Source organism: Pantherophis guttatus, chromosome 3 (genome assembly GCF_059756535.1).
Source record: "Pantherophis guttatus breed Tessera chromosome 3, ASM5975653v1, whole genome shotgun sequence".
NCBI lineage: Eukaryota > Metazoa > Chordata > Lepidosauria > Squamata > Colubridae > Pantherophis > Pantherophis guttatus.
The window spans coordinates 209,828,750-209,852,210 of NC_142065.1; the positions used below are offsets into that span (position 1 = coordinate 209,828,750).

At 43.1% G+C, this 23,461-nt stretch overlaps 1 protein-coding gene across 36 annotated transcripts in view; it reads right to left on the minus strand.

Annotated features, from left to right (window-relative positions):
• Positions 1-23,461, minus strand: part of PTK2 (protein tyrosine kinase 2) — a 239,852-nt gene that overhangs the window by 3,541 nt on the left and 212,850 nt on the right. For all 36 annotated transcript variants that reach the window (XM_087890946.1, XM_087890944.1, XM_087890943.1 and 33 more), the window contains 4 exons: positions 14,816-14,878; positions 10,505-10,544; positions 9,476-9,582; positions 2,491-2,646 (listed from right to left, as the gene is read on the minus strand). In XM_087890946.1, the coding sequence (XP_087747072.1) occupies positions 2,491-2,646; positions 9,476-9,582; positions 10,505-10,544; positions 14,816-14,878 (366 nt within the window). The remainder of the gene's footprint in view (positions 1-2,490; positions 2,647-9,475; positions 9,583-10,504; positions 10,545-14,815; positions 14,879-23,461) is intronic.

Here is a 23,461-nt window from a genome sequence, read left to right on the forward strand (position 1 = left end):
TTCCAGCTGGGGCAATGGGGAGGATATATACAGCTTTCTCCAGTAATGAGATAAAATTATCAGCATACAAAGCTAAACCTTGAAAACCCCACGTTCCTGGAGATTAGAGCAAAGAGGAACTTGCTTAAGTCCCACACGGAGATAACATCATTGTATAATAAACATCATCCAAACCCCAAATCTATCTCATTTAAAGCGGAAAAATGTGTCATTCTCTCCGTCCATCTGGAGCAACTAAACAAATCATTTTTTATTCAGCACTGGATGGACCCCGGATTGAAGATAAACTGCACTCCATATTTTTTAGTAATAATACGAACATGACATACAACTGTACAGGTTCCTGCCCATTATGTCCTGATGCTTGTAAATTTGTTACTACTTTTTGCAAACATGGCAAACGCCGGGGTCGTTAAGTAAGCCCATTGTTATGTGTGGTGCAGCAGAACTGTTAGAAAACTGTCACATAATCATGGGCCACAGCAAATGGCCGCAAATACAGCCATATTTCCAAGCACCTGGGAGTGGTTGCTGTTCGAACTACAGAACTGGGTAGTAACTCTCTAAGTGACCAATCATAAGTCAAGGACTCTGTGTGTGCATTTATATGGGCTCTTCTGACCTTAGCTGAAATATATATATATATATCAGGGGTAAAATGCTCCCGGTTTGGACCGGATTGCCCTATCCGGTAGCGATGGTGGCAGGTTGTTCGGAGAACCAGTAGCAAAAATCCCAGCGGCCCACCACCACCACCATGCCCAGCTGAGCCGCACAAACATCAGAGGCTTTTTTTTTTTACTTTTAAAAGCATTTTTTCTACAACCTCTTCCGACAAAAAAATGCTTTTAAAAGTTAAAAAAAAAAGCCTCTGATGATCGCACGGCTCAGCTGGGCTTTTCAAAGCATTTTTTTCTGCAACCTCTTCGGCCAAAGAGGTTGTAGAAAAAAAAAATGCCTGCTGAATTGCCTGATTAGCAGAGGCTTTTCAAAGCATTAGAAAAAATGCTTTGAAAAGTTAAAAAAAAAAAGTTGGCCACGCCCACCATCACATTACCCCCCCCCACACACGTCACGTCCACAGAACCGGTAGTAACAAATTTTACATTTCACCCCTGGTATGTATGTATGTATGTATGTATGTATGTATATAAATATATATGTGTATATGTGTGTGTGTGTATATATATGTATATATATGTAGCAGTGGTGGATTACTCCCGGTTCTGTCCGATTCTATAGAACCGGTAGTAAAATTGGCAGGAGGCTCCACCCACCCACCCGGATGTCATAAATGATGATCTGCGCATGTGCGTGGCCCCGTTGCAAACCGGTAGTAAAGGTAAGGAGAACCCACCCGATATGTATGTATGTGTGTGTGTGTGTGTGTGTGTGTGTGTGTGTGTGTGTGTGTGTGTATATATTCACGCACACACACATCTTTATAGTTTACCTTCAGCTAAGATCAGAAGAGCCCAGTGACAGCTTTTCCAAAGTCCAATCCCTACTATGATGCTCAAAAGCCATTTAAGAGGTAAAAAAATTGCTACGTCCATAAGGTTCTGACGACGATTTCTAGCAAGCAGTCCGACTCGGCTTTAGTAGTAGGATAACTGTATTTGGGTCGATGGAATCGAGGGGCTTAAGAGATTTACTGTAATCTTAGCTTGTTTAGTTGCAATTAAATACGAGTATAATTCTGAAGACATGGGTGAAAAGAGAGTTGAAGCCACCAGCAGGAAGTGGCTGGACTTTCCGAATCCTGGAGGGAAAAACTAGGGCTCCCTATACGTTGGGGAACACGTCTCAGCCAGCATGGCCCGTAATGAGGGATGCTGCCCGCTCCACTCTCCATCTGCAATGTGACCTAACCAATGGCTTAGGACCTGGTTATCTATGGGACCGTCTACTACCACCAATAGCCTCCCACCGGCTGGTACTCTCTCATAGAGAGGGGCTCCTCCGGGTGCCGTCGGCCAAACAATGTCGACTGGCGGCCCCCAGGGGGAGAGCCTTCTCTGTGGGGGCACCTACTATCTGGAACGTGCTCCCCCCGGAGATACGGAGGATCCCGGATCTGCGCACCTTCCGCCGCGCTCTCAAGACCTTTTTATTCCAGGCGGGCCTGGCCTAATCTTTTTCCCCTTTTTCTCTTTTAATACGTAAATTTAAATTCTGTTTTTAAACGATTGGGGTGTTTTAAATCTGTCTGGGCCAAATTTGTTTAATTCGGTTTTATTCTGTTTTTTAAATTTTGTATTTATGTATTTTTATTGTTTGGCTGTTCACCGCCTTGAGTCCTTCGGGAGTAGGGCGGTATATAAATCAAATAAAGACTAAGACTAAAAGACTAATTGTAATAGACAGTTGCTATGAATAGCAACCAATCTTAAATCAAGGTCGTTAAAAGGGTTGCAGTAGGATGCGCATCCAAAATGTTTCTTGAAACCCATGAGTATCTGCGCTATCTTGGGCGGTGTGCTATCTTACCTTCACCATGGGGACGTACTCCTCGGGTGGTGCCGGCTGGATTTTGCTAGACATTTCTATAACCGCCTTTACCAGGCCAGTGACGTTCTCGTACACTTTATCGTTTGAGCGGTCCAAGTTGGCCGTTGGAGGAGGGCTGATCTCCTGGGGCTGAATCTGGAAGAAAAGAAGAGCGTGGATTCCCCACCAGGTGGCGCTAGAATACTTCAGAAGATCTTTTTCCTCCTGGACTTCACCAGCCATGAAGCCCTGGGAGCCTCACAGAGGCTCCTCCACATGGGGAACCAGGACAAAAGAGAGCAGACATTCAGTAGTTTTATCGCACGCTGGGACCTCAACATGGGCAGGATGTTGGTTTAGCCTTTTGGTTATTTATGGTTTCCAAACCCCTGAAAATAAGATTTGATTTGACTTTCCTATTTTGGGATCTGTTGTTGCGATGGGCACCAAAGGGGAGGGAGTTAAAATTGCTCCAACTTTGCCTATTTCCCAAATGCCATCACTCTGCTTAACAACTCATTCCCACAACTCTGTCAAATAATTTACTAAGACTGTATTACTATTCTTCTTCTCTTCCTTACTAGTATCTCTCCCTTCCCACTTATTACTATATCCATGTTGCTTGTATCTTTCAATTTATATTGTTTTTATTTGTTTCCTAGTACGATTTGATAGCTTATAAATAACCTTGGCTATCACTAAGCGTTCTATCTTTTTATTCTTGATGAATGTATTTTTATCCTCCTTATATACACTAAGAGCATAAGACAAATTCCTTGTATGTCCAATCATACTTGGCCAATAAAGAATTCTATTCTATTCTATTCTATTCTATTCTATTCTATTCTATTCTAGTCTATTCTAGTCTAGTCTAGTCTAGTCTAGTCTAGTCTAGTCTAGTCTAGTCTAGTCTAGTCTAGTCTATTATGGAATTAGGTGACCATTCTCTGGTAAGTAGAACAAATCCACTCCTTTTATAACTCTTTCAACAAAGTTAAACTTTGTTCCACTAGATTTCCACCCGCACTTTTAGGTGTCAAATGTGGAATCCAGGTAAAGGGTGATTAATGAGGGACGGAGCTTTGTTCTCCGAGCTTGAGAGTTGGTTTCCAAACGTTTCGTTACCAGGCTAGGTTACATCTTCAGTGGAGCATAGGTGATGTCTATCCTTGTGTTCTTCTGTTTATAAGGGCTTTGTGTGATCGATAGGTCTTGGAATAGAATAGGAGAGTTGGAAGGGACCTTGCACAAGTCTTAAAGGGACCAAGGCTGGACATCCCAGGTTTTATGAATCAGTGTCACCTTGAGAAAGACAAGCTGGAGCAAGTGTGGACTGCCATGACAGCGTTCATTGTGTGCAGACAGAATGTTCCCACCCCAAATTCAGACACTCAATTCTTTCTTTCGCCTCCAGAGTAACAGCCTGTTCCAGACAAATGACGGGACGGAAATGGGGTTCATCCTCAGAAGGGTTTGGAGAAAGTCTGACCAGATTAAAGTCAAGGCTTAAGAACGGCCCTCACTTTAATACGCTGGAGAAGGCAAGGTGGACAGGTGTTGCCACGGAGTTTTGGAGATCCCGTAAATCATGGTCATGTGACAGCAGGGCGCTGAAAATGGTACTTGGTACCTGTTGGGTCACTTGCCGAGCGCCCAAAATTGCAGTCACGTTGATTGCAAAGGGGGTGAGCAGATGTAAGAACTTCTAATTCAGGATATAAGTAGCCTTTTTAGCATTTGTCGTAATTCTGGAATAGTCGCAAGTCGAGGACTACTTGTAATTCCCTGCCAGCGAGAGCAGGAACATTTAACAGTAGAATATACCTTGAGATTTGTCTATGGAGATTCTCAGTCACCCAGGTCATGGTTGTCCCAAAGGTGCTTTTTTCAGGAGGCAACTGGAGTTTCTTGTTTTTTCTTTGAAGACGTTTCACTCCTGGAAGCTTCTTCAGCTCTGACTAGATGGTGGGGAATGGAAGGATTGATACTCCTTGCAGACAGCTGGTCATTTGCATCCTTTGAGAGCAGTGTTGGTGAACCTTTTTGGCACCGAGTGCCGAAATGGGAGCGTGTGCGTGAAACCGGAAGAGCAGCCTCCCGGTGCGCATGTGCGCGCTGGGAAGATCTTCCGGTTTCTGGTACACATGGACGTGCGAAGACCAGGCAGCCGGTGTGCATGTGCATGCCGGAAACTGGAAGATCATCTTCCCAGCGCGCGCATGTGCATCGGGCGGCTGCTCTTCCAGTTCCCATACACATGAAGACCAACTGGCCGGCATGCCGGAACCTGGATGAGCAAGGGGCGATAGCTCTGTGTGCCATTTCCGGTTTTTCAGGAAGGCAACTGGACTTTCTGGTTTTTCTTTGAAAGATGACTGAGAATCTCCATAGAGTTTTAGCCATGGTGTGGGAATGGATTTCCAGAGAAAAATTGTAGACTACAGAAACCATTTGCACCACTCAGGTGACCCTGAGGACACAGACAAATCTCCAAGTGGCCTCAATGACCCTCTAAAAGGATGCAAATGACCAGCTGTCTGCAAGGAATAACAATCCTTCCATTCCCCACCATCCAGTCAGAGCTGAAGAAGCTTCTTGGGATGAGAAGCGAAATGTCTTCAAAGAAAAAACAAAGTCCAGTTTAAAGGGAAACACTTTAACTTTCAAGGTTCCCGAAGAGACCCTGGTTCCTGACTGCTTAAGGTCGGGACGGTTTCAGCCGAAGCAAGGGCACCTGCCAAGATTTTTGTGAAATGCCACAAACCGCCCCCACCCTCCCATCGGCATTCATGCAATGTGTCCCTCGCCCCACCGCAGAGAAGGAAGAAGAGAGAAAGAGTTCTTACCCGCCATGGCTAGTGTTGAGCAGAGATTGAGGAGGAATTAAAGACATTTACCACGAAAAAAAGGAGGAAAAGACAAAAGACAATGTTAATAAAACTGCAGCAAAACAAAACAAAACAACAGGAAAGAACAAAAATACAAGCGACAGCAAAAGAGATCGGTTAAACCCCACCCGGCCCCACCCCAAATGCCTCCAGCCAGGCCCTGTGCATTTAGCTCCCGACCCCCCTCCTCCCCCCCCCTTTTTTTTTTAAGAAGAGGTTCTGTGCCATGCACCCCCCCTCTCCCAAGCTCAGAGACATGCAGAGAGCAGTCATGGGCAAGCATATCCGGCAAGAAGCAAAGGGACAAACAGCCAGTAGGAGCCTTTTTGAAAAGAGGGAAGTTCTGGGCATCTGCTGGACCCCCAAAAATCTCTGCAGAAAAGCTCCCGCAGAGGAAATGTCCACCTTGATTTATTGGGGGGGGATTGCTCAATAGAAGGAAATATTGAGTCATCTAATTGCTATGCTTCTGTTTCTTCAAATTTTTGGTCGAAATTCTAGCGTGAGGGATGGTTTCGAGGCCACCAACCATCCAAATGCTCGGGTTTCCTAGTGTTGGCACCAGACTTCATTTGCTCAGCTCAATGCATTTTTTTTTAAAATAAAAAATTTACCCCTTAATTTCTGAAATCAACACAATTGCACCACAAACCCGGTGTTATTTGGGTAATGGTTGGCTGGTTGTTCTCTTGGCAAAGGTTGTAGGGGGAAGAGATCTTTCGACCAGCCAAAACATCAGGAGTTTTTATGAAGCTGACAAATGAGAGGTGATGATTTTAGAACAGAATAGAATAACAGAGTTGGAAGGGACCTTGGAGGTCTTCTAGTCCAACCCCCTGCTCAGGTAGGAAACTCTACACCACTTCAGACAAATGGTTGTCCAACATCTTCTTAAAAGCCTCCAGTGTTGGAGCATCCGCAACTTCTGGAGGCAAGTTGTTCCACTGATTAATTGTTCTCACTGTCAGGAAATTTCTCCTTAGTTCTAGGTTGCTTCTCTGCTTGATTAGTTTCCACCCATTGCTTCTTGTCCTGCCCTCAGGTGCTTTGGAGAATAGCTTGACTCCCTCTTCTTTGGGGGAATCCCTGAGATATTGGAAGAATGCTCTCACGTCTCCCCTAGTCCTTCTTGTCATTAAACTAAACATACCCTGCAACCGTTCTTCATATATTTTAGCCTCCAGTCCCCTAATCATCTTTGTTGCTCTTCTCTGCACTCTTTCTAGAGTCTCCACATCTTTTTTACATCGTGGCGACCAAAACTGGATGCAGGATTCCAAGTGTGGCCTTACCAAGGCCTTATAAAGAGGTATTAACACTTCACGTGATCTTGATTCTATCCCTCTGTTTATGCAGCCTATTTTGAATATAGGTACTCCTCGACTTACAACAGTTCATTTAGTTGATCGTTCAAAGTTACAATGGCATTGAAAAAAAGTGACTAACGAATGTTTTTTCACACTTACGACCTTTGCAATAGCCCCATGACCATGTGATCAAAACTCAAGAGGCTTGGCAACAGACTCATACTTATGACCTTGGCTTTGTCCCAAGGTTCACGTGATCCCCTTTTGCAATCTTTCGACAAGCAAAGTCAATGGGGAAGACAGAGTCCCTTAACAACTGGGTTACTAACTTATCCACTGCGGTGATTCACTTAACAAGCGTGGCAAGAAAAATGGGGCAAAACTCACTTAACAAATGTCTCACTTAACCACAGAAATGTTGGGCTCAATTGGGGTCGTAAGTCGAGGACTATCTGTAAAAGCTGCCTGAAAAGGTAGGACCAGATTCCTTCTGACTATTGGCCCACTGTGGTTTTTAAGATGCCCAGAGCTGCTTGATTCTCCATGTTCGCCTGTGCATCCGGTTCCACATTCATTCAACTTAAAAAGCTGCATAACATTTAGAAGATTTGAACCTCTCGCTGTGGAAGAATATGGAAGAATGCAAACCAGATTTTTTTTTTTTTTTTTTTTTGGCCTTTGGTCTAGCAGCAACAGTTTTTGATGAACTAAACATTCCAGGAAAAAAAAAGTTTCCGTTTAGCTTGGCAGATTTTGGAAAAAAAACATTTTTCTGTTAAAACAGATGGTTTTAGGTATTCCCAAGGAGGAGGACCTAGAAAATCCAGAATAAAAAAAAAAAACGAGAAGGAAAAAGCCGCACGATTTCATGGCTTCTCTTAAAAGACGTCGTTTTTAAGCCTCACGATCACAAATCCGAAGAGTTCGTTTGGAGTCCTAGGGAGGGCTTGTGTTCTACAGCAGGGCCTTTTATTCTCTTTTCTCCCTTATTTTAAAGCCACTTCTATAGGAACTTCAGATTTCAACTCGAACTTTGTAGTATCGGTCTTTCTGCAGAGAAACTAGCAGGGTTCATTTCCCTCAGGAGTTTCTGAGCACCAAGAAAGCCTCCGAGCATTCAGAGTAAGGATGTCCAACCTTGGCAATTTTGAAACTTGTGGACTTCAACTCCCAGAATTCCTCAGCCAGCCGTGCTGGCTGGAGAATTCTGGGAGTTGAGGTCCACAAATCTTAACAGTTGCCATGGCTGGACACCCCTGATTCAGAGAGAGAAAATGGTGCAGCCCTATTTTCTCTTTACCAATTTTCTTTGTCAATTGTTTCAACTGAATTCCACAGATGGGAATAAACTGGGCCATCCCTGAAAGTTTCCATCTTGGAAACTCTAAAATAGATTTCCCTTAATGAGAATTTCTATTTCCAGCCTTCAATGAGAACAGAACTCTTGGGAAAGACTAGGGTGCTGGAATCAGAAGCTTATTTTCGTTTGAGAAAATAAATTTAAAGGGATTTTTTTTTAATCCCGTTTGACCTTGAAGTCTTAGGAAGCCATCCTGCTGCAGTGCTCCAGCCTAAATGCTGCACTCATGCTTATCTCTATAGAGAGAAGTCCCCAAAATTCATGCTCATACTGTGGGTGCCATTGAAGGCTGGTTGGTGCAGAGTACCTCTCTAAGGCAGAGGTCCCCCAATTCCCAGGCTTAGGATCGGTACCGGTCCATGGCCTGTTAGGAACCGTCCCCTGCAGATGGAGGTGAGCAAGAGGCGAGCAAAACTGCACACACGCGGGATCTAGGTTGCTCATACTTCCCCCTCTCCTGGTCCGTGGAAAAAAAATTGTCTTCCACAAAACCGGTCCCTGGTGCCAAAGAAGTTGGGAACCCCTGCTCTAAGAAACAGTTTCAAAGGCTAGGCAATAAAAAAAAATAAAAACCAGTTAATTGTAGCTAAATTAGAAGAGGTAACCTGCTGTGGTCCTTTTAGTCGTAAACAGGGCAGAGATAAGGAGCAGGATGGCAGGCTTGGGAGTAAGTTTGTGGGTAGTGCCAAGAGCCAAGCAAACCTCATGGGGTAGTGGCAGCAAGTTCCTAGTCGGGACTGAGCGAGGAAGAAGACTGGGGGAGTTTTAGTCCCAACCATTTCCAAGCCATGTCTGGAAAAGCAAGAAGCCCTGGATTTCAGGCCTCTCAGCTGGGGCTGGGGCAGCCTGTACATAGTAGAAGACGTCCTTGGGGAAGACTGCAGCTCCTTCAGCTGACTGCTAGTTCAGCAGATCAGCGGATCAAATCTCACCGGCTCAAGGTTGACTCAGCCTTCCATCCTTCCGAGGTCGGTAAAATGAGGACCCAGATTGCTAGGGGGCAATATGCTATTTAGTATACTGTCTTTGGTGTAAGCCGTCCAGAGTCCTCGGAGAGTGGGCGGCATAGAAATATGACTAATAAAATAAATAAATAAATAAAGACCCGACTAAAAGGCTGGAACAGCTGGATGAGCAGGAAGAATTCCTGGGGTGATGGGACGAGACAATGCAGAACGCATACAGGGTGAGGCTTGGGGCTTCCTAATGGTGATGCCAACGGAGCCACCATTTTATGGCTCCAAATGCTTTTTAAGTATCTGATCATCCCATACATAACAGATTTTAGTTCTGGGGAATTTTGGAGTTGGGAGGCCACACATCTTAAAGTTGAGGTTGAGAAAACCCTCTTCGACATGAGTAACAGCACCCTATCCAACTTGACCGGAGCCTAGATGACTAACGAACAAGTCTTCCAAGAGATGTTGTACCTTAACCCCTTCGTTGTAGCTGTCCACGGGGCTGTTGAGGCTGGCAAGGCTGCCCAAGTGGCTGGGAGCTCCAGGGCGTGGTGGCTTTTTGGGTGGGGCAGCATGATCTAGGAAGAAAAGAGGTTGGGTCGAATAAGGCCGAGACTGCAGGAGATGACCAGGTAGAACCCCAGGGAGGAGGGGGTCAAACATGTCATCAGTCTTGAGTACCTTCGCGCCCACAAGAGATCTAAGTCCGGCCCACCTTGAATTCCTTTGACTATCTATCGCCAATTCGCTTTGACCGTTAGTAGCTCAGATTCTTGTAGAGAACTTTTGTATGCAATAAACATATATACTCATTTGAACTGCCTGGATTTCCTGATTTCCTGTGCTTGGCAGAGACTTTGGGCATCAGATTCACTGAACCCCCAAGCAAGGGTGGTAGAAGAGAGTCAACCTTCATTGATGCCCACTTCCACATGGAATCATCAAGGCCCATGGAATCATCAAGGAAGGAAGGACTCTCTCATACTGCGACCAAGCATGGGTATCTTGCCCCTGAGCATCTCTTTCAGATTTCTTAACATCTCCAAAGTTAAAGCCATGTAGAGACTTAATATTTTATTAAAATGCCCCTTTGAAGAGTTGTGGTTAGTGAAATGGACAGCAAGGGAAAGGGGGGGGAGGGAAGAAGAGGAGAGGGGAGTGGAGTGGAGTGGAGTGGAGTGGAGTGGGAGGGAGGGAGGGAGGGAGGGAGGAAGGAAGGAAGGAAGGAAGGAAGGAAGGAAGGAAGGAAGGAAGGAAGGAAGGAAGGAAGGAAGGAAGGAAGGAAGGAAGGGAGGATCCTCTAATCATCACTGGCTGGAGGTGGAGGATTCGAAAACTCGTCTGTTACTCCTGACCGTCATTAAATGAACTTGCGCCATTTAACTGTTCCGCTTCTTAAAATGGTGTCTACCTCTTCACCACAACTTCAAACTCATTTTCCCAAAAAGGAAAAGAAAGGGAGGAAGGGGAGACTAAAAATTTACATTTTGACTTACATACCTGGTTTGCCCACAGGCTGGTAAATGTGCTGGTTAGAAGCCTGCAAAAAATTAAAGTCAATCGAATTAACCATGCAAAAAGTTTATAAACAACCCAACCCCTTTCCAGCTAATCCCCCACAACAAATATCCAGCTTTTTTGACATCCTTGCCTCCTCCCACTGCTCTTCAGTTTCAGAGAAAAGCACGGTTTTATACATAATTTATACATTTATCTCTTTTTTTTTTCATAAGAGACCACCAGTTCTTTCATATCATAACCTATCTGTTGTCCTGATATATCCTGTCTATCATTACTCAAACAAAATGGCATATTTATAACAACCTCCGTCCAAAAATACCAAAGACTTTTAAGATGAATCATAGGTAATAGTTGGGAAAGCTCTTATCCCATATTGTTTAACAGATTTTTCATAGTAATTACAGCTCAGTCGTACAACAAAACAGAAGTCAACAAACAAACCCAGGATTATTTATTTGCAATGCTTTGTAGCAGAACTGAAATCTTATCGTATGTTTAAAACATGTCTTTGGTGATTCTCAATCGTCAGTTCTGAAGAAACTTCTTGGGTGAGAAGCGAAACATTTTCAAAGAAAAACCTAAGAAAGTCCAGTTGCCTTTTGGGGAAAAAAAACACCTTTGGGATTTTTAAAATATGTTGCCAAACCAAATAAAAATTTGTTCTAGCATTGATTAACAAGGAGAATGACACTTATGAGTTACTGATGATGGCTTAATTCTTGGGAAAGCATGCTTGTGTTTTGCCTTTATAAAAAGCGTATTAGCCGAGTTAAATGTTTGCCTTTGCTAACGGCTAATTGCTGTTGGGAAAAGCAAAGCCAAACAAACCCAGCATTAGGCATTTTTATTGCAAAAATAAAGCAACCTGTGATGCAGAAAACGAGCTCCTTAAATCTAGAGCCTTGAGTCCATCAGAGGAAAGTACTAGAGGAATGGATATTCACATTTTTAGAAACCGGGTCTCAAAATATAAACAAATGAATAAATGGCTGGCTTGATCCCACTGTTTTGGGTTAAATTTTAATTGATTTTAAATTGGGTTTGTTTTAAATCGCGGCCAAAAATATTTAATCATTTTAAACTGTTTTTAAATTTTGTATGTTCTGTTTTTATTTTGGCTGTTCACCGCCCTGAGTCCTATTGGAGAAGGGCAGTATATAAATTGAAACAAACAAACAAATAAATAAATAAAATAAATAAATATTTCAAATAAAGGCCAAGTTAGAAACTGCCTGCACAAATTGCTTCTGTGGGTTAATGAAAAATAATTCATTGTGCCGATTTGTTCAACATAGCTGTTTAGCTGATCTATTAGCACTCTTATAATTAATTCTCAAGAGTATATGTGGGCTTTTTTATAAAAAAAAACAAAACCATAACCAATGGGACAGAGGAGCTATCCACAGAAGGGATAAAATAATTCAAAGTTTGAAAGTGACAATCTAGATAGAATGTTTTGAGGACCTATTTCCCTATTGAATCACTGCAAACTTCAAGTCACACATCCTAAGTCAGCTCTCTCAGCATTTTGAACCAAGAAAGGGGGGGGGGAAATAAACTTGCAAGTGCACTTCCCATAAAGGTTCCCAGGAATGCTTTCCCAAGAATTGAACAGGCCACAAGCGGCATCAGAGCCAGTGTGATGGTTGTGACAGTGGTAGAACGGGAGGCCTCCCCATCTAGGACACCTCAAACTTTCAAAGAAAAGGTGGGACAGGATGCCAACGAATAACAGCAACAACATGTGCAAATGCTACTGCCAAAAATTCAGAAAATAATATCACGCAGGAGGTGTGAATCAGGCAAAACCTTTTCTTGTACCGCTGCTGTGCTTTATTCACCAGATTTTACCAGAGTTCCTGGCAATGTTATATATTCTGCTTCCAACTCTCTTGTGTTTTTTCCCTCTGCTTCCTTCTTCCTCCCCGCCCCTCTCTCATACATACACACGTTTAGAAGGAGAAAATTCACTATTTTTTTTTTAAACCAGTAATTCTTGGGATTGGCCGACTGAAAGCATCTCATTTTGCTTCCAGTTTTTGAACACGCTTTAGCCTTGAATGAAGCCCCCTTGACATTCTGGCACCTTTGTGGGGGTTTGTGCCCCATGTTTTACAACTAAATACCGTTTTGTTCTGGAGAGCTCTGTCCTCTGCATGTGGTGTAGCCCGTCCACTTAAGCAGTGTCACGAGGGACGGTCCCCGTGGTTCTTCACAATGGATAGTTCCTTGCCAGCATTCCTATCTGAAGCACACACCTGGCCAGGTTCCACCAGAGAAACCCCACCCCTCTGGCAATACACTACATGTATGAAACATACTAGGACAGGGGTCTCCAACCTTGGCAACTTTAAGCCCGGCGGACTTCAACTCCCAGAATTCCCCAGCCAGCAAAGCCAAGCTTAAAGTTGCCAAGGTTGCAGACCCCTGCACTAGGACACCCAGCAAACATTAAGATCCTGCTCAGTGGTGGGTTGCCCCCGGTTCGGTCCGGTTCTTGCGAACCGGTAGTAAAACCAGGGGGAAGCTCCGCCCACCTGGATGTCATCATAGATGAACTGCGCATGCACAGAAGCTCGGGGCGCGCACGATCCCATTGCAAACTGGTAGTAAAGGTAAGTAGAAGCCACCCCTGCTCCTGCTACCTAGGACTGTTTCTTTTCGAGAGCCTTCCTAGGTATAGAAGTTTAATTAATTAATTAATTAATTAATTAATTAATTAATTAATAAAACGCCAGAGATCTGCTTAGCATTATCTACAGGCAGTCCTCGATTTACAACAGTTCATTTAGTGACCGTTCAAAGTTAAAACGGCACTGACCAAAGTGACTTATGACCGTTTTTCACACTTACAACCGTTGCAGCCTCCCCAGGGTCACATGAACAAAATTCGGGTGCTTGGCAGCCGACTCGTGTTTATGACAGCTGCCGTGTGCCAGGGATCATGTGATCCCCTTTTGGGGCCTTCTGACAAGAGGGAAGCCAGGTTCCCTTAACAACTGTGTGACTAACTTTAACAACTGCAATGAGTCACTTAACAACTATGGCACAAAAGGTTATAAAATGGGGCAAAATTCATTTCACTAATGTTTCACTTAGCAACAAAAAAATTTGAGCTCAACTGTGGTCGTTAAGTCTGTACTAACAAAACAAATGTTCATTATCATCATAGACCAGCATAATTATCTACTAACAAACCATGGCTTGCCTGCTAAAACAAGCTACCTGCACAGAGCCAAAGCCAGAAGATTTTCTTCACTTTCCTTCCAATCCCTTAAAATTGAGCAAGCCACAAAATGCGTGCCTCGGATCCCCAACATCGGAAAGGGATTCTATTTGGCCTTTCTGAACAGCCCACTGGGGAATATATCAGCAACACGCGATCTTCCTAATCCATCGATGAGACCCAAAAGCAATTTTATTTGATTAAAAATAACGGCAAGGAAAGAATGCATCAGTTCCAGAGACAGCATGAAAACAAGTTACTCCCGGTGAGTTGTGGGGAACAGCCGAGCATCCGGAAGCGTTTCGGGGAAATATAATCCTATTTCTGAAGGGAATTGGAATTCATCTCCTGAAAGCAGATGGGAAGGGGAAGCTCATCCCCCATGGAGAAAAATCAAAAGCAGCAAAGACTACTCTACGCACAGAAATGGAAGGTCACCTCGATCCCCACAATGGATGAATGGCTATAAAAACTGATGGAGTTAGCAGAGATGGCCAAATTGACTGCTTTGATTAAAGAAACGAAAAAGACAAATACTTTCATTTCTACTTGGAAACAGCTTCTGGCCTTTGTGCTTGAGGTGGGAGGAAAAAATGAAACTTTGATTTCGGGTTTTACCGATTAGATAAAATTTGTTGTTATAGAAACGGCTGGTTTCTATCATTATGTAAAAGTAAAAAGTTGAGGGTAGATCTTAACGCAGCGTTTCTCAACCTTGGAAGCTTGAAGGTGGGTGGACTTCAACTCCCAGAAGGCTGGGGGATTCTGGGAGTTGAAGTCCACCCATCTTCAAGCTACCAAGGTTGAGAAACACTGTCTTAACGCCTTATTTTACTGCACCAAAGGAGTTGGAAGTCAGTGCCTTTTTCTCTCTCTCCCTCTCTCTCTTTTTTCCTTTGCTTTCCCCCACTATCCACTTCCCCCTTTTTCCTTCTCTAATTTCCCTAATATATTTGCTTTTGTATTCTTTTTGCATGCCATATTATAAATGAATAAAACGAGAAAAGTGAAAAAAAAAAAATCAAAAGCAGCATTTTGTTTAATGGATGGGAGGGTGTGCTTACCGGACCCTGGAGACTTCCGTCCTCTCGATCAATGCTCCCTCTGGACAGCCTCACGTCGGGTTTCTAAAGGAAGAGAAAAGAAACGTGGTTTTGGATCAGGGGTTTCAAGAGCATGGCCGGTCAGAGAGCTGAGGAATGAGAATTGTTAGCAGAAGCAAAGGAAACGCTGCTTAGAGGGAGGAAGGGGGGGTGGGGAGTAGGCTTTGAGTAAGAGAGATGTTATTACATTCCTCTTCTTTATATCCCAATGTTGTTTTTTTCCCCCGCCACGACTGGTTTTTGCAAAACTCTGCCACCAAACCTTCTCAAGACTTCCACCCCAGCAAAAAAAAAAACCCAAAAAACGTTCTATCCACCCACTGTTTGCTTGCACGTAATAAAGGCTTTGAGATAAATATTGAGAGTACCATTTCCCCAAGACAACATTGGAAAACCTGCATTTTTAATTCTCTCGGGAGGAGGAAGAGCAGCAACAGCAGCAGGAGGAGCAGCTCCGCACGGCTGCCGCTTCTTCCTAGCAGCAAAAGTTTCAACCACAGGATGAGAAACGCTGCGCATTAATTCCTGTTTCCTGCTTGAGGAAGGCTTAAATGTACTTGGCTCCCTCGCCAAGCTTCCCGAACGAACGGGGCCAATTGCTCAGGCTCTCTAAAAGCACAGAGACCGAGAACGTTAGGAGGAAGACTGTCTGCGCCCAACATTGCCCTGGTTTAGGAGGAGGAGGAAGGAAGGAAGGAAGTCTCGCTGTTATTAACTCTTTGGAGAAGCCAGAGAGGGACAGTCTTCTTGGAACTTCAAAAATTAGAAAAGAAGGACTCTGTTCATGAGTTCACCCTGACGTCTTAGGGATCATCCCCATCTTCTGATACTGAATAGAGTAATATGCAAAACTAAACAAAAAACTTTCCAAACCAAGAAAAATAAGAGTTGTGATAGTTGATTCTGTCTGTTTGTCTGTCTGTCTGTCTATCTATATCTCTAGCCATCAATTCATCCATCCATCAAACCATCATCCATTTTACACAAATCTATCTATACAAATCTATCAATCTAAATCTCTACACAAATCTACCTATACAAATCTATCTATCTCAATTATCTGTCTACATAAATTTATCCATCTATACCAAGGGTGGGTTCCACTTACCTTTACTACTGGTTCGCAGTGGGAGCACACGCGCATGCACAGATGACCCATGATGATGTCGTGGCAGGTGGGCAGAGCCTCCCGCTAGCTGTACTACTAGTTCTATAAAACCGGACAGAACCGGGAGCCACCCACCACTGATCTGTACAAATTATCAGTCTATCAATGTAAATCTATTTATCAATCTATCTAGACAAATCTATCAAACTATATCTATCTATCTATCCAAATCTACCTACCTATCTACCTAATCTGCAAATTGTTAAAATATCTGGGTCATTGTTTTTAAAATCACCTTACCATCCTAAGAATATCTGTATCACACCCAACTACCTGTGTTACCAATTACCATTCTCTCTAGATAGTGATCCCAACTACCGCCGCTTGCCTTTCCTTTCCCTGCTGGCTATTCTGTTTGCAGACTTGACAGTCAAATGGTCAGAGGTGGATGGGTGTGTATTTTGAAGCAACGCTTTATAGAACCACTGAAACAAAGCCTAGTCCATCAAAACGTATGTTGTAATAAGAATAGGCTTCATATTGTTAGAAGTTTTTGTTGAAGATTGGCCTAATTTAAGTGCAAATTAAAAGTATCAAGAAGAACCGGTTGAGAACGTGTACATTATTTCTTGTACTAAATTGTATTTTTTTTCTGGATTTGGAACCACAAGGACCCAACCTAATTCCTGATTCAACCACAGAGCTCCATTTGGTGTTTAGTCAAAAACTTTGCTTACCGTTCAATCTACTGCCTCGGCTGCTTCTGCAGGAAAAAAACAGGAACTATCCCCTGCTCAGCACCCATATCAGAGGTGGGTTTCAGCAGGTTCTGGCCAGTTCGGGAGAACCGGTAGCGGAAATTTTGAGTAGTTCGGAGAACCGGTAGTAAAAATTCTGAGTGGCCCCGCCCCCATCTATTCTCTGCCTCCCAAATCCCAGCTGATCAGGAGAAAATGGGGATTTTGCCACGCCCACCAAGCCAAGCCCACAGAACCGGTCATAAAAAAATTTGAAACCCCCCACTGACCCATACAGAGAATTTACTCTATCTCTTAAAGTCTGTAGAGATTCTCAGTCATCCAGGTCATGGTTCTCCCAAAGGTGCTTTTTTCTTGGATGACTGAGAATCTCTACAGACTTTTAGCTATGCAATTTGGGATGAACTCCCTTGGAATGGTGTTGGAGTAGGAATGGATTTCCAGAGGAAAAATTGCAGACTACAGGAACCATTTGCATCACTCAAGTGACCCTGAGACATAGATAAACCTCCAAGGGCTTCAACGACCCTCTAAAACACGGTCTCAAACTCACGGCATCACCACATGATGCTTCCGGCCAGCGGGCGGGGAGTTTGACAGCCCTGCTCTAAAAGGATGCAGATTACCAACTCTCTGCAAGGAATATAAATCCTTCCATTCCCCACCATCCTGTCAAAGCTGAAGAAGTTTCTTGGATGAGAAGCAAAATGCCTTCAAAAGAAAAACAAGGAAGTCCAGTTGCTTCCTGAAAAAGCACCTCTGGGATATTCTATCTCTTGTTCATCTGTTCATAAATGACTGATTTGCCAGACATTCAAATGGCTCCCCAGTCCTTTGCAACAGGAGTCTCCAAATTGACAATTTTACGACATGCTGGCTGAGGGATTCTGAGAGTCGAAGTCCACAAGTCGTAAAGTTGGGGATCCCTGCTTTACAAGGAAGTTTGAAAATGCGTCAGTCTATTTATGCGCAAACCTCTTCCTGCAGGAGTGGGACCAGCCACAGTTGGTGGGGTTGCCAGATGGCACTCAATGTATACAGTCCGTGGCTCAACGATATTTATTAGGTTTATTTCCTGTCTTTTCTCCAGGAGCTGAAGGTGGCTTCCATGGGATTTCCCTTCATATTGTTGGGATCATCTCCAACATCTACTCAGTGGGTTGAGATCGATGGGCCCAAAATCTCCCAATCTCAGTTTACATGGCTGAGAATGGATTTAGACACAGGTTTAAATCTTCCCAAACTTTTCAACTTCAAGAAATCGTGATGGAAGAGCTAATGCGGTTTTTGAATGGATGCACCATTAAAACAGAATAATGTGTAACAATGAGAGGTATCACTGGAAAATAAATATTAAATTTACCACCACAAAGGGGTGGAAGATAAATATTAAATTTTACCAAGATATTTTACACTGAACTATTACCCCCCTGATGATTAACAAAACGGATCATTCATATTCTAGAAACTTTTGGAAATGTAATATAACAACAACAAAAGTGTTTATGCCATATAATTCTCAATGACCCAAGTAGATCGCAAAAGTCTTGGTTTTTTTAGAATCTGGGGCAGTTGTGAAATGTAAAATATGTTACTACCGGTTCTGTGGGCGTGGCTTGGGGGGGTTAATGTGACTGGGTGGCCGTGGCCAACTTTTTTTTTTCTTTTACTTTTAAAAGCATTTTTTCTATAACCTCTTCGGCCGAAGATGTTGTAAAAAAAAAATGCTTTTAAAAGCCTCTGATGATCAGGCAACTCAGCTGGGATCGTCAGAGGCTTTTAAAAGCATTTTTTTCCTACAACCTCTTTGGCCGAAGAAGTTGTAGAAAAAATGCTTTTAAAAGCCTCTGACGATCCCAGCTGAGCCGCGCGATCATCAGAGGCTGGGGTTTTTTTACTTTTAAAAGCATTTTTTTCGGCCGAAGAGGTTGTAGAAAAAATGCTTTTAAAAGTTTTTTTAAAAAGCCTCTCATGATCACTCGGCTCAGTTGGGCATGGGGGAGGGCAGGGATTTTTGCTACCGGTTCTCCGAACCATCCACCGCCATCGCTACCGGATCAGTCTATCCGGTCCGAACCGGGAGCATTTCACCCCTGATCTGGGGACAATGTTGTAAAGCTCAACCATTCTGGAAGGCAGTCTATTTTAAAATGAAATCAATTTTAAGGCTGAATTCGCTTTCTTAGCAGATGTCTTTCAGTTAAGTTAAACAGCACCAAAACCATATATCACTACAAAGTATACCAAATTGGCTTTGTTTATGGTGACCGTTGCCAGGATACGTTTAAGTCTTTTACTGGAAATCACAAATAATTCCCTCTTTAATAGAATGCCAAAATAAATTGTAGGATTATGCGTCATTGTCAAAAAATAAAATTTGAAAAAGAAAAACCCTGAAACAGAATTTAATTCAACTTGGGAACCATCCATGGACTGTAATTCTACATGTAGACTTGTAATACATATAAAGTTTGGATTTTTTCTTTTTAACAGGTTAAGCTTTTTGCTTGATTTGTTAAATACGGATGTAATTTTTAGGTGACACAGAAACCTTGATTAGCTCTCATTCTGATTTACAATTCATATTGTACTAATTTACTCCCTGATACTAACCTGATTGTTACAACGGTTCTGAAGTCATAAATTATTCAAGATACTTTAAAATGTGGTTCCAATCTTAATACTACGTTGGCATTTCAATTTTTTACAGCTTCCACTTCTTCTTTATTTGCTTTTCTTCCTGGTTCTGCTTTTAAGCATTTACTGCAATTTTTTTTTTAATGTTTCCATATCGCCTAGTTAACAAAGCAATCCTTCATATGTTCCCCACCCCTTTCCTTACCTCCCTACAACTATAGGATTGCATCCAGTTCATCAGATGAATGCAGATAATATATATTAAAAAAAAACCTCCGTGATAATAAAATTGATTTGTTAAGTCATCACAAAACACTTCATTCTGTTTCTGTCAAGACCAGAAGACAGATACATCCAGCCAACATTCAAGTGGCTGAACAGAATGAGATCCAGAAACCACGATATTAAAGACCGGAAACAGCGTTTTGATCTGAGAAGGCCAAAAAATTACTCCACTTCTTCTTTTTCATCTTCCATATATCCAATGTGGAAGGGATAACTCAGAATTCAGAAAGATGTTATTACAAAATGCAGATATCTGAAGTGAGGGATCATGAATTGATGGGGCACCACGAGTCTGAGCCAAAGAAGACCACTCGCATCATTCAGCAGAAGAGAGAGAACAGACAATTGGGTATACAGATATCTGCTGAACCTCGTCCATAAATTTACTGTATTTTTCAGACTATAAGACGCACTGGAGTATAAGACGCACCAAGATTTCGAAGAGGAAAACATGAAAAAAATAGTTTTTGGCCTCCCTGCGTCTGGTTTTTGCCCTCCCCAGTCCCCAGGAGCACTCTGCAGGCTTCCCAAACACTCTGCGTGTCCCATTTTTGCGAAAAACAGGCTCATTTTTGGCAAAAATGGGGTGCACGAGGCAGGGTTTCGGGAGGCCAAAAATAGCCGTATTCGGTGTATAAGACACACCGACATTTCCTCCCACTTTTAGGGGGGAAAGTGCATCTTATACTCCAAAAAGTATGGGTAAGTGGCAGAATCCGCCAATCTATTCACAAAAGAGCAATTGTGTGATGGCAACTTGTTGAAGTTTGGACCACATGGGCAGACGCCTACAAGATCAGGGGTGTCAAAGTCGCGTCGTGACGGTGTCACGTGACGGTGTCATGTCCCCTTTGCTAAACTGGGTGTGGGCGGCGCATGATGCATCCGGCTCATGGGCTGCGAGTTTGACAGCCCTGTATCAGATGGTCCTCTCCTAAACAAATCAGACAATTCGCTTCTTGTTCAAAAGAAAAAAAACCAGAAAATCCAGTTGCCTCCTGAAAAAGCAGTTTGGGGACAACCATGACCTGGATGACTGAGAATCTCTACAGAAATTAGACGAAGGAGATGACCATTTGCAGATGTAGGTGTCAGGGTTCCAAGTAACAGCCCCAACGAAAGAAAACTCCGAGGCTTGAGTTTCCTCAAAGTTCCATTTTATATTACAGATGTCATATTGGCACATCTGGGAAAACCCGAATCTGAAAGCTTCCAGGTTTTCCCCACCCAAAGGAAAGTCCAAGTCCCTGCCCAGCACCCACATGTCCATTGCATGGTCCAATCAAAGCACCATCCCAACTGGAGATGCCTCCCAGTCACACCCCTCCAGGTGCAGGGCAAGATGTCCTTGACTCCCTGAGAAAGGAATGTTATTATGACTACATATCCCCCATGCTCTACACAATCCCTCCTCCCAATTTTCAACGGCAGTAAATGTGGCAGGTCTGAAAGCCCAATACAAAAGATGGCTTCCAGGCCTGACAGGAGGTCTATTCCCACCTTTGGGTAGGGTCAAGACTTCAAGGTTACACTGTGTTTAGCTTTCCAATGAAATGAACTAATTTCTCTGCATGGCAGCCCTAGCACTGCCATCGATCTGTTAGCTTTTTTAAAAATAATATTTTTGCATAGGCTTCCTCGATTACCAGCTCCCCTTGTTATCTGTGTTTTGTTTCTACGCTCTTGTAAATTTGAAGCTTTTAGCACAAGGAAACAGCATGTGCATATATTTTTAATGAAATAACAGAAAATTTTAAGGCTCCATGAGCAGCAAAGTTGCAAAGTACATAAGAAAAAAAAAAAAGAATGCAAAGGTTCCCAGCAAAGGAAGAATTGGGAAATGTGTATGTGTGTGAGGAACCATTCTCTCTGGGAATATGTGCATTAATGTGTTATCATCCCATCATAAAGCATAAGTATGGCATCTACAATCACTGATATGCAACACTAATTATAAAGACACACACACATATGTACATATACAGTATATGCATACATTAAAAAAAGGAGACCCTGCGGATTTTACTCCTCTAGTCATGGCCGACTCTAGGGGATGGTGCCCATTTTCATTTCAAGGCCATTGAGCCAACGCTGTCCAAAGACATTTCTGTGGTCATGTGACCAGCATAAGCGCTGTTACTTTTGCACCGAAGTGATACCTATTTATCTACTCGCATTTGCATGCTTTCAAATTGCTAGGTTGGCAGGAGCTGAGGCGAATACGGGAGCTCACCCCATCGCATGGCACTCGGGTCTCGAACTTAAGCTGGCGGCTTTCTAGCCAACAAGCCCAGTGTCTTAACCACTGAGCCACTGTGCCATTATATGTGTGTTTGTGTGTGTTTTCCAAGCAGGACGCTGAACATGGACAGAACCACTAGAAGCTAGTGTCCCTCCACTAAAATGAAAAACCACACCATTTCCTCAAAAACTCTGGAGTTGTGTCATCATTTTTTGCTTTATATGATATTATGGAACCAGTGCACAACTTGTAGATATAATATATCTATTGAACAGCCTCCAGGTGCAACAAACCCAGATAAATACAGTTGGGTAAGAACGCTCTGTTACACAAAGGCAACTGCACAGCAGCACAACCTCTAACAGCAGTGACTTCCGTGCAAACGCCATAAAACTGAACTATTCACAAGCCTTCGTTTAGCTGAAGTCTCTGGGGACGTCCAAGATATAATTAGCAGTAATCCACCCCTTTCCACAAAGAAAAACTGGATAGTTCTACTGCATTCCATGTCGCTTTTCCTTCACACAGTGGGAAAAAATGCACAACGGAGGGAAAACCAAGCCCTGGTTCTTTTTTTTTTTTTATTCAAAAGGGGAAAAAAATCATAAAACCCAACTTTAGCGTAAAAAAAAATTCCATCCATGTTGTTGTTGTTGTTGATTGCTTCCTCAGTAAATCTGGGATGGGCACTGAAGCGCATGTGGGTGGGAAATGTTTGAAAATAAAACTCTGCAAAGAAATGGTGAGGGTAGTGATAGTAACACACACAAACAAAAGGCCACACACCCACACCACTGATAAGACGACAGACAATTCATTTACGCCAGTGTTTCTCAACCTTGGAAGCTTGAAGATGGGTGGACTTCAACTCCCAGAATCCCCCAGCCAGCACTGCTGGCTGGGGGATTCTGGGAGTTGAAGTCCACCCATCTTCAAGCTTCCAAGGTTGAGAAACACTGATTTATGCTATCTTTAATACAAAGCTATGTTTCTCAACCTGGACAACTCTTAAGGTGCCTGAACTTCAATTCCCTGGGAGTTGAAATCCGCATACAGGCGGTACTCCATTTACAAAAGTTTGTTTAGTGACCACTCAAAGTTACAACTGCCCTGAAAAAAGTGACTTACGACCGTTTTTCACAGTTACGAACCTCTGCAGCACCCCCATGATCATGAGATCCAAATACAAATGCTTGGCAACTGGTTCATATCTACGACCGTTGGTGCGTTCCCCGGGGGTCACGTGATCCGCTTTTGCGACCCTCTGACAAGCCAAGTCAAGCTACTACTTCACTACTAGCTACTAGCTGCACAGGCCGCGTACGGGCCACAACAATGGGGAAGCCAGATTCACTGAAGCACTGGCTTACTAACTTATCAACTGCAAAGATTCACTTAACCACCGAGGCAAGAAAGGTCGTAAAATGGGGGCAAAACTCACTTATCAACTGTCTCGCTTAACGACAAAACATTTGGGCTCAATTGTCATAAATTGAGGACTATCTGTGCTTAAATTCCTGTAGTTGAAAAACAATAATATAGAGAATCAAAGGAAGCTCTTCGGACCCTGATATAAC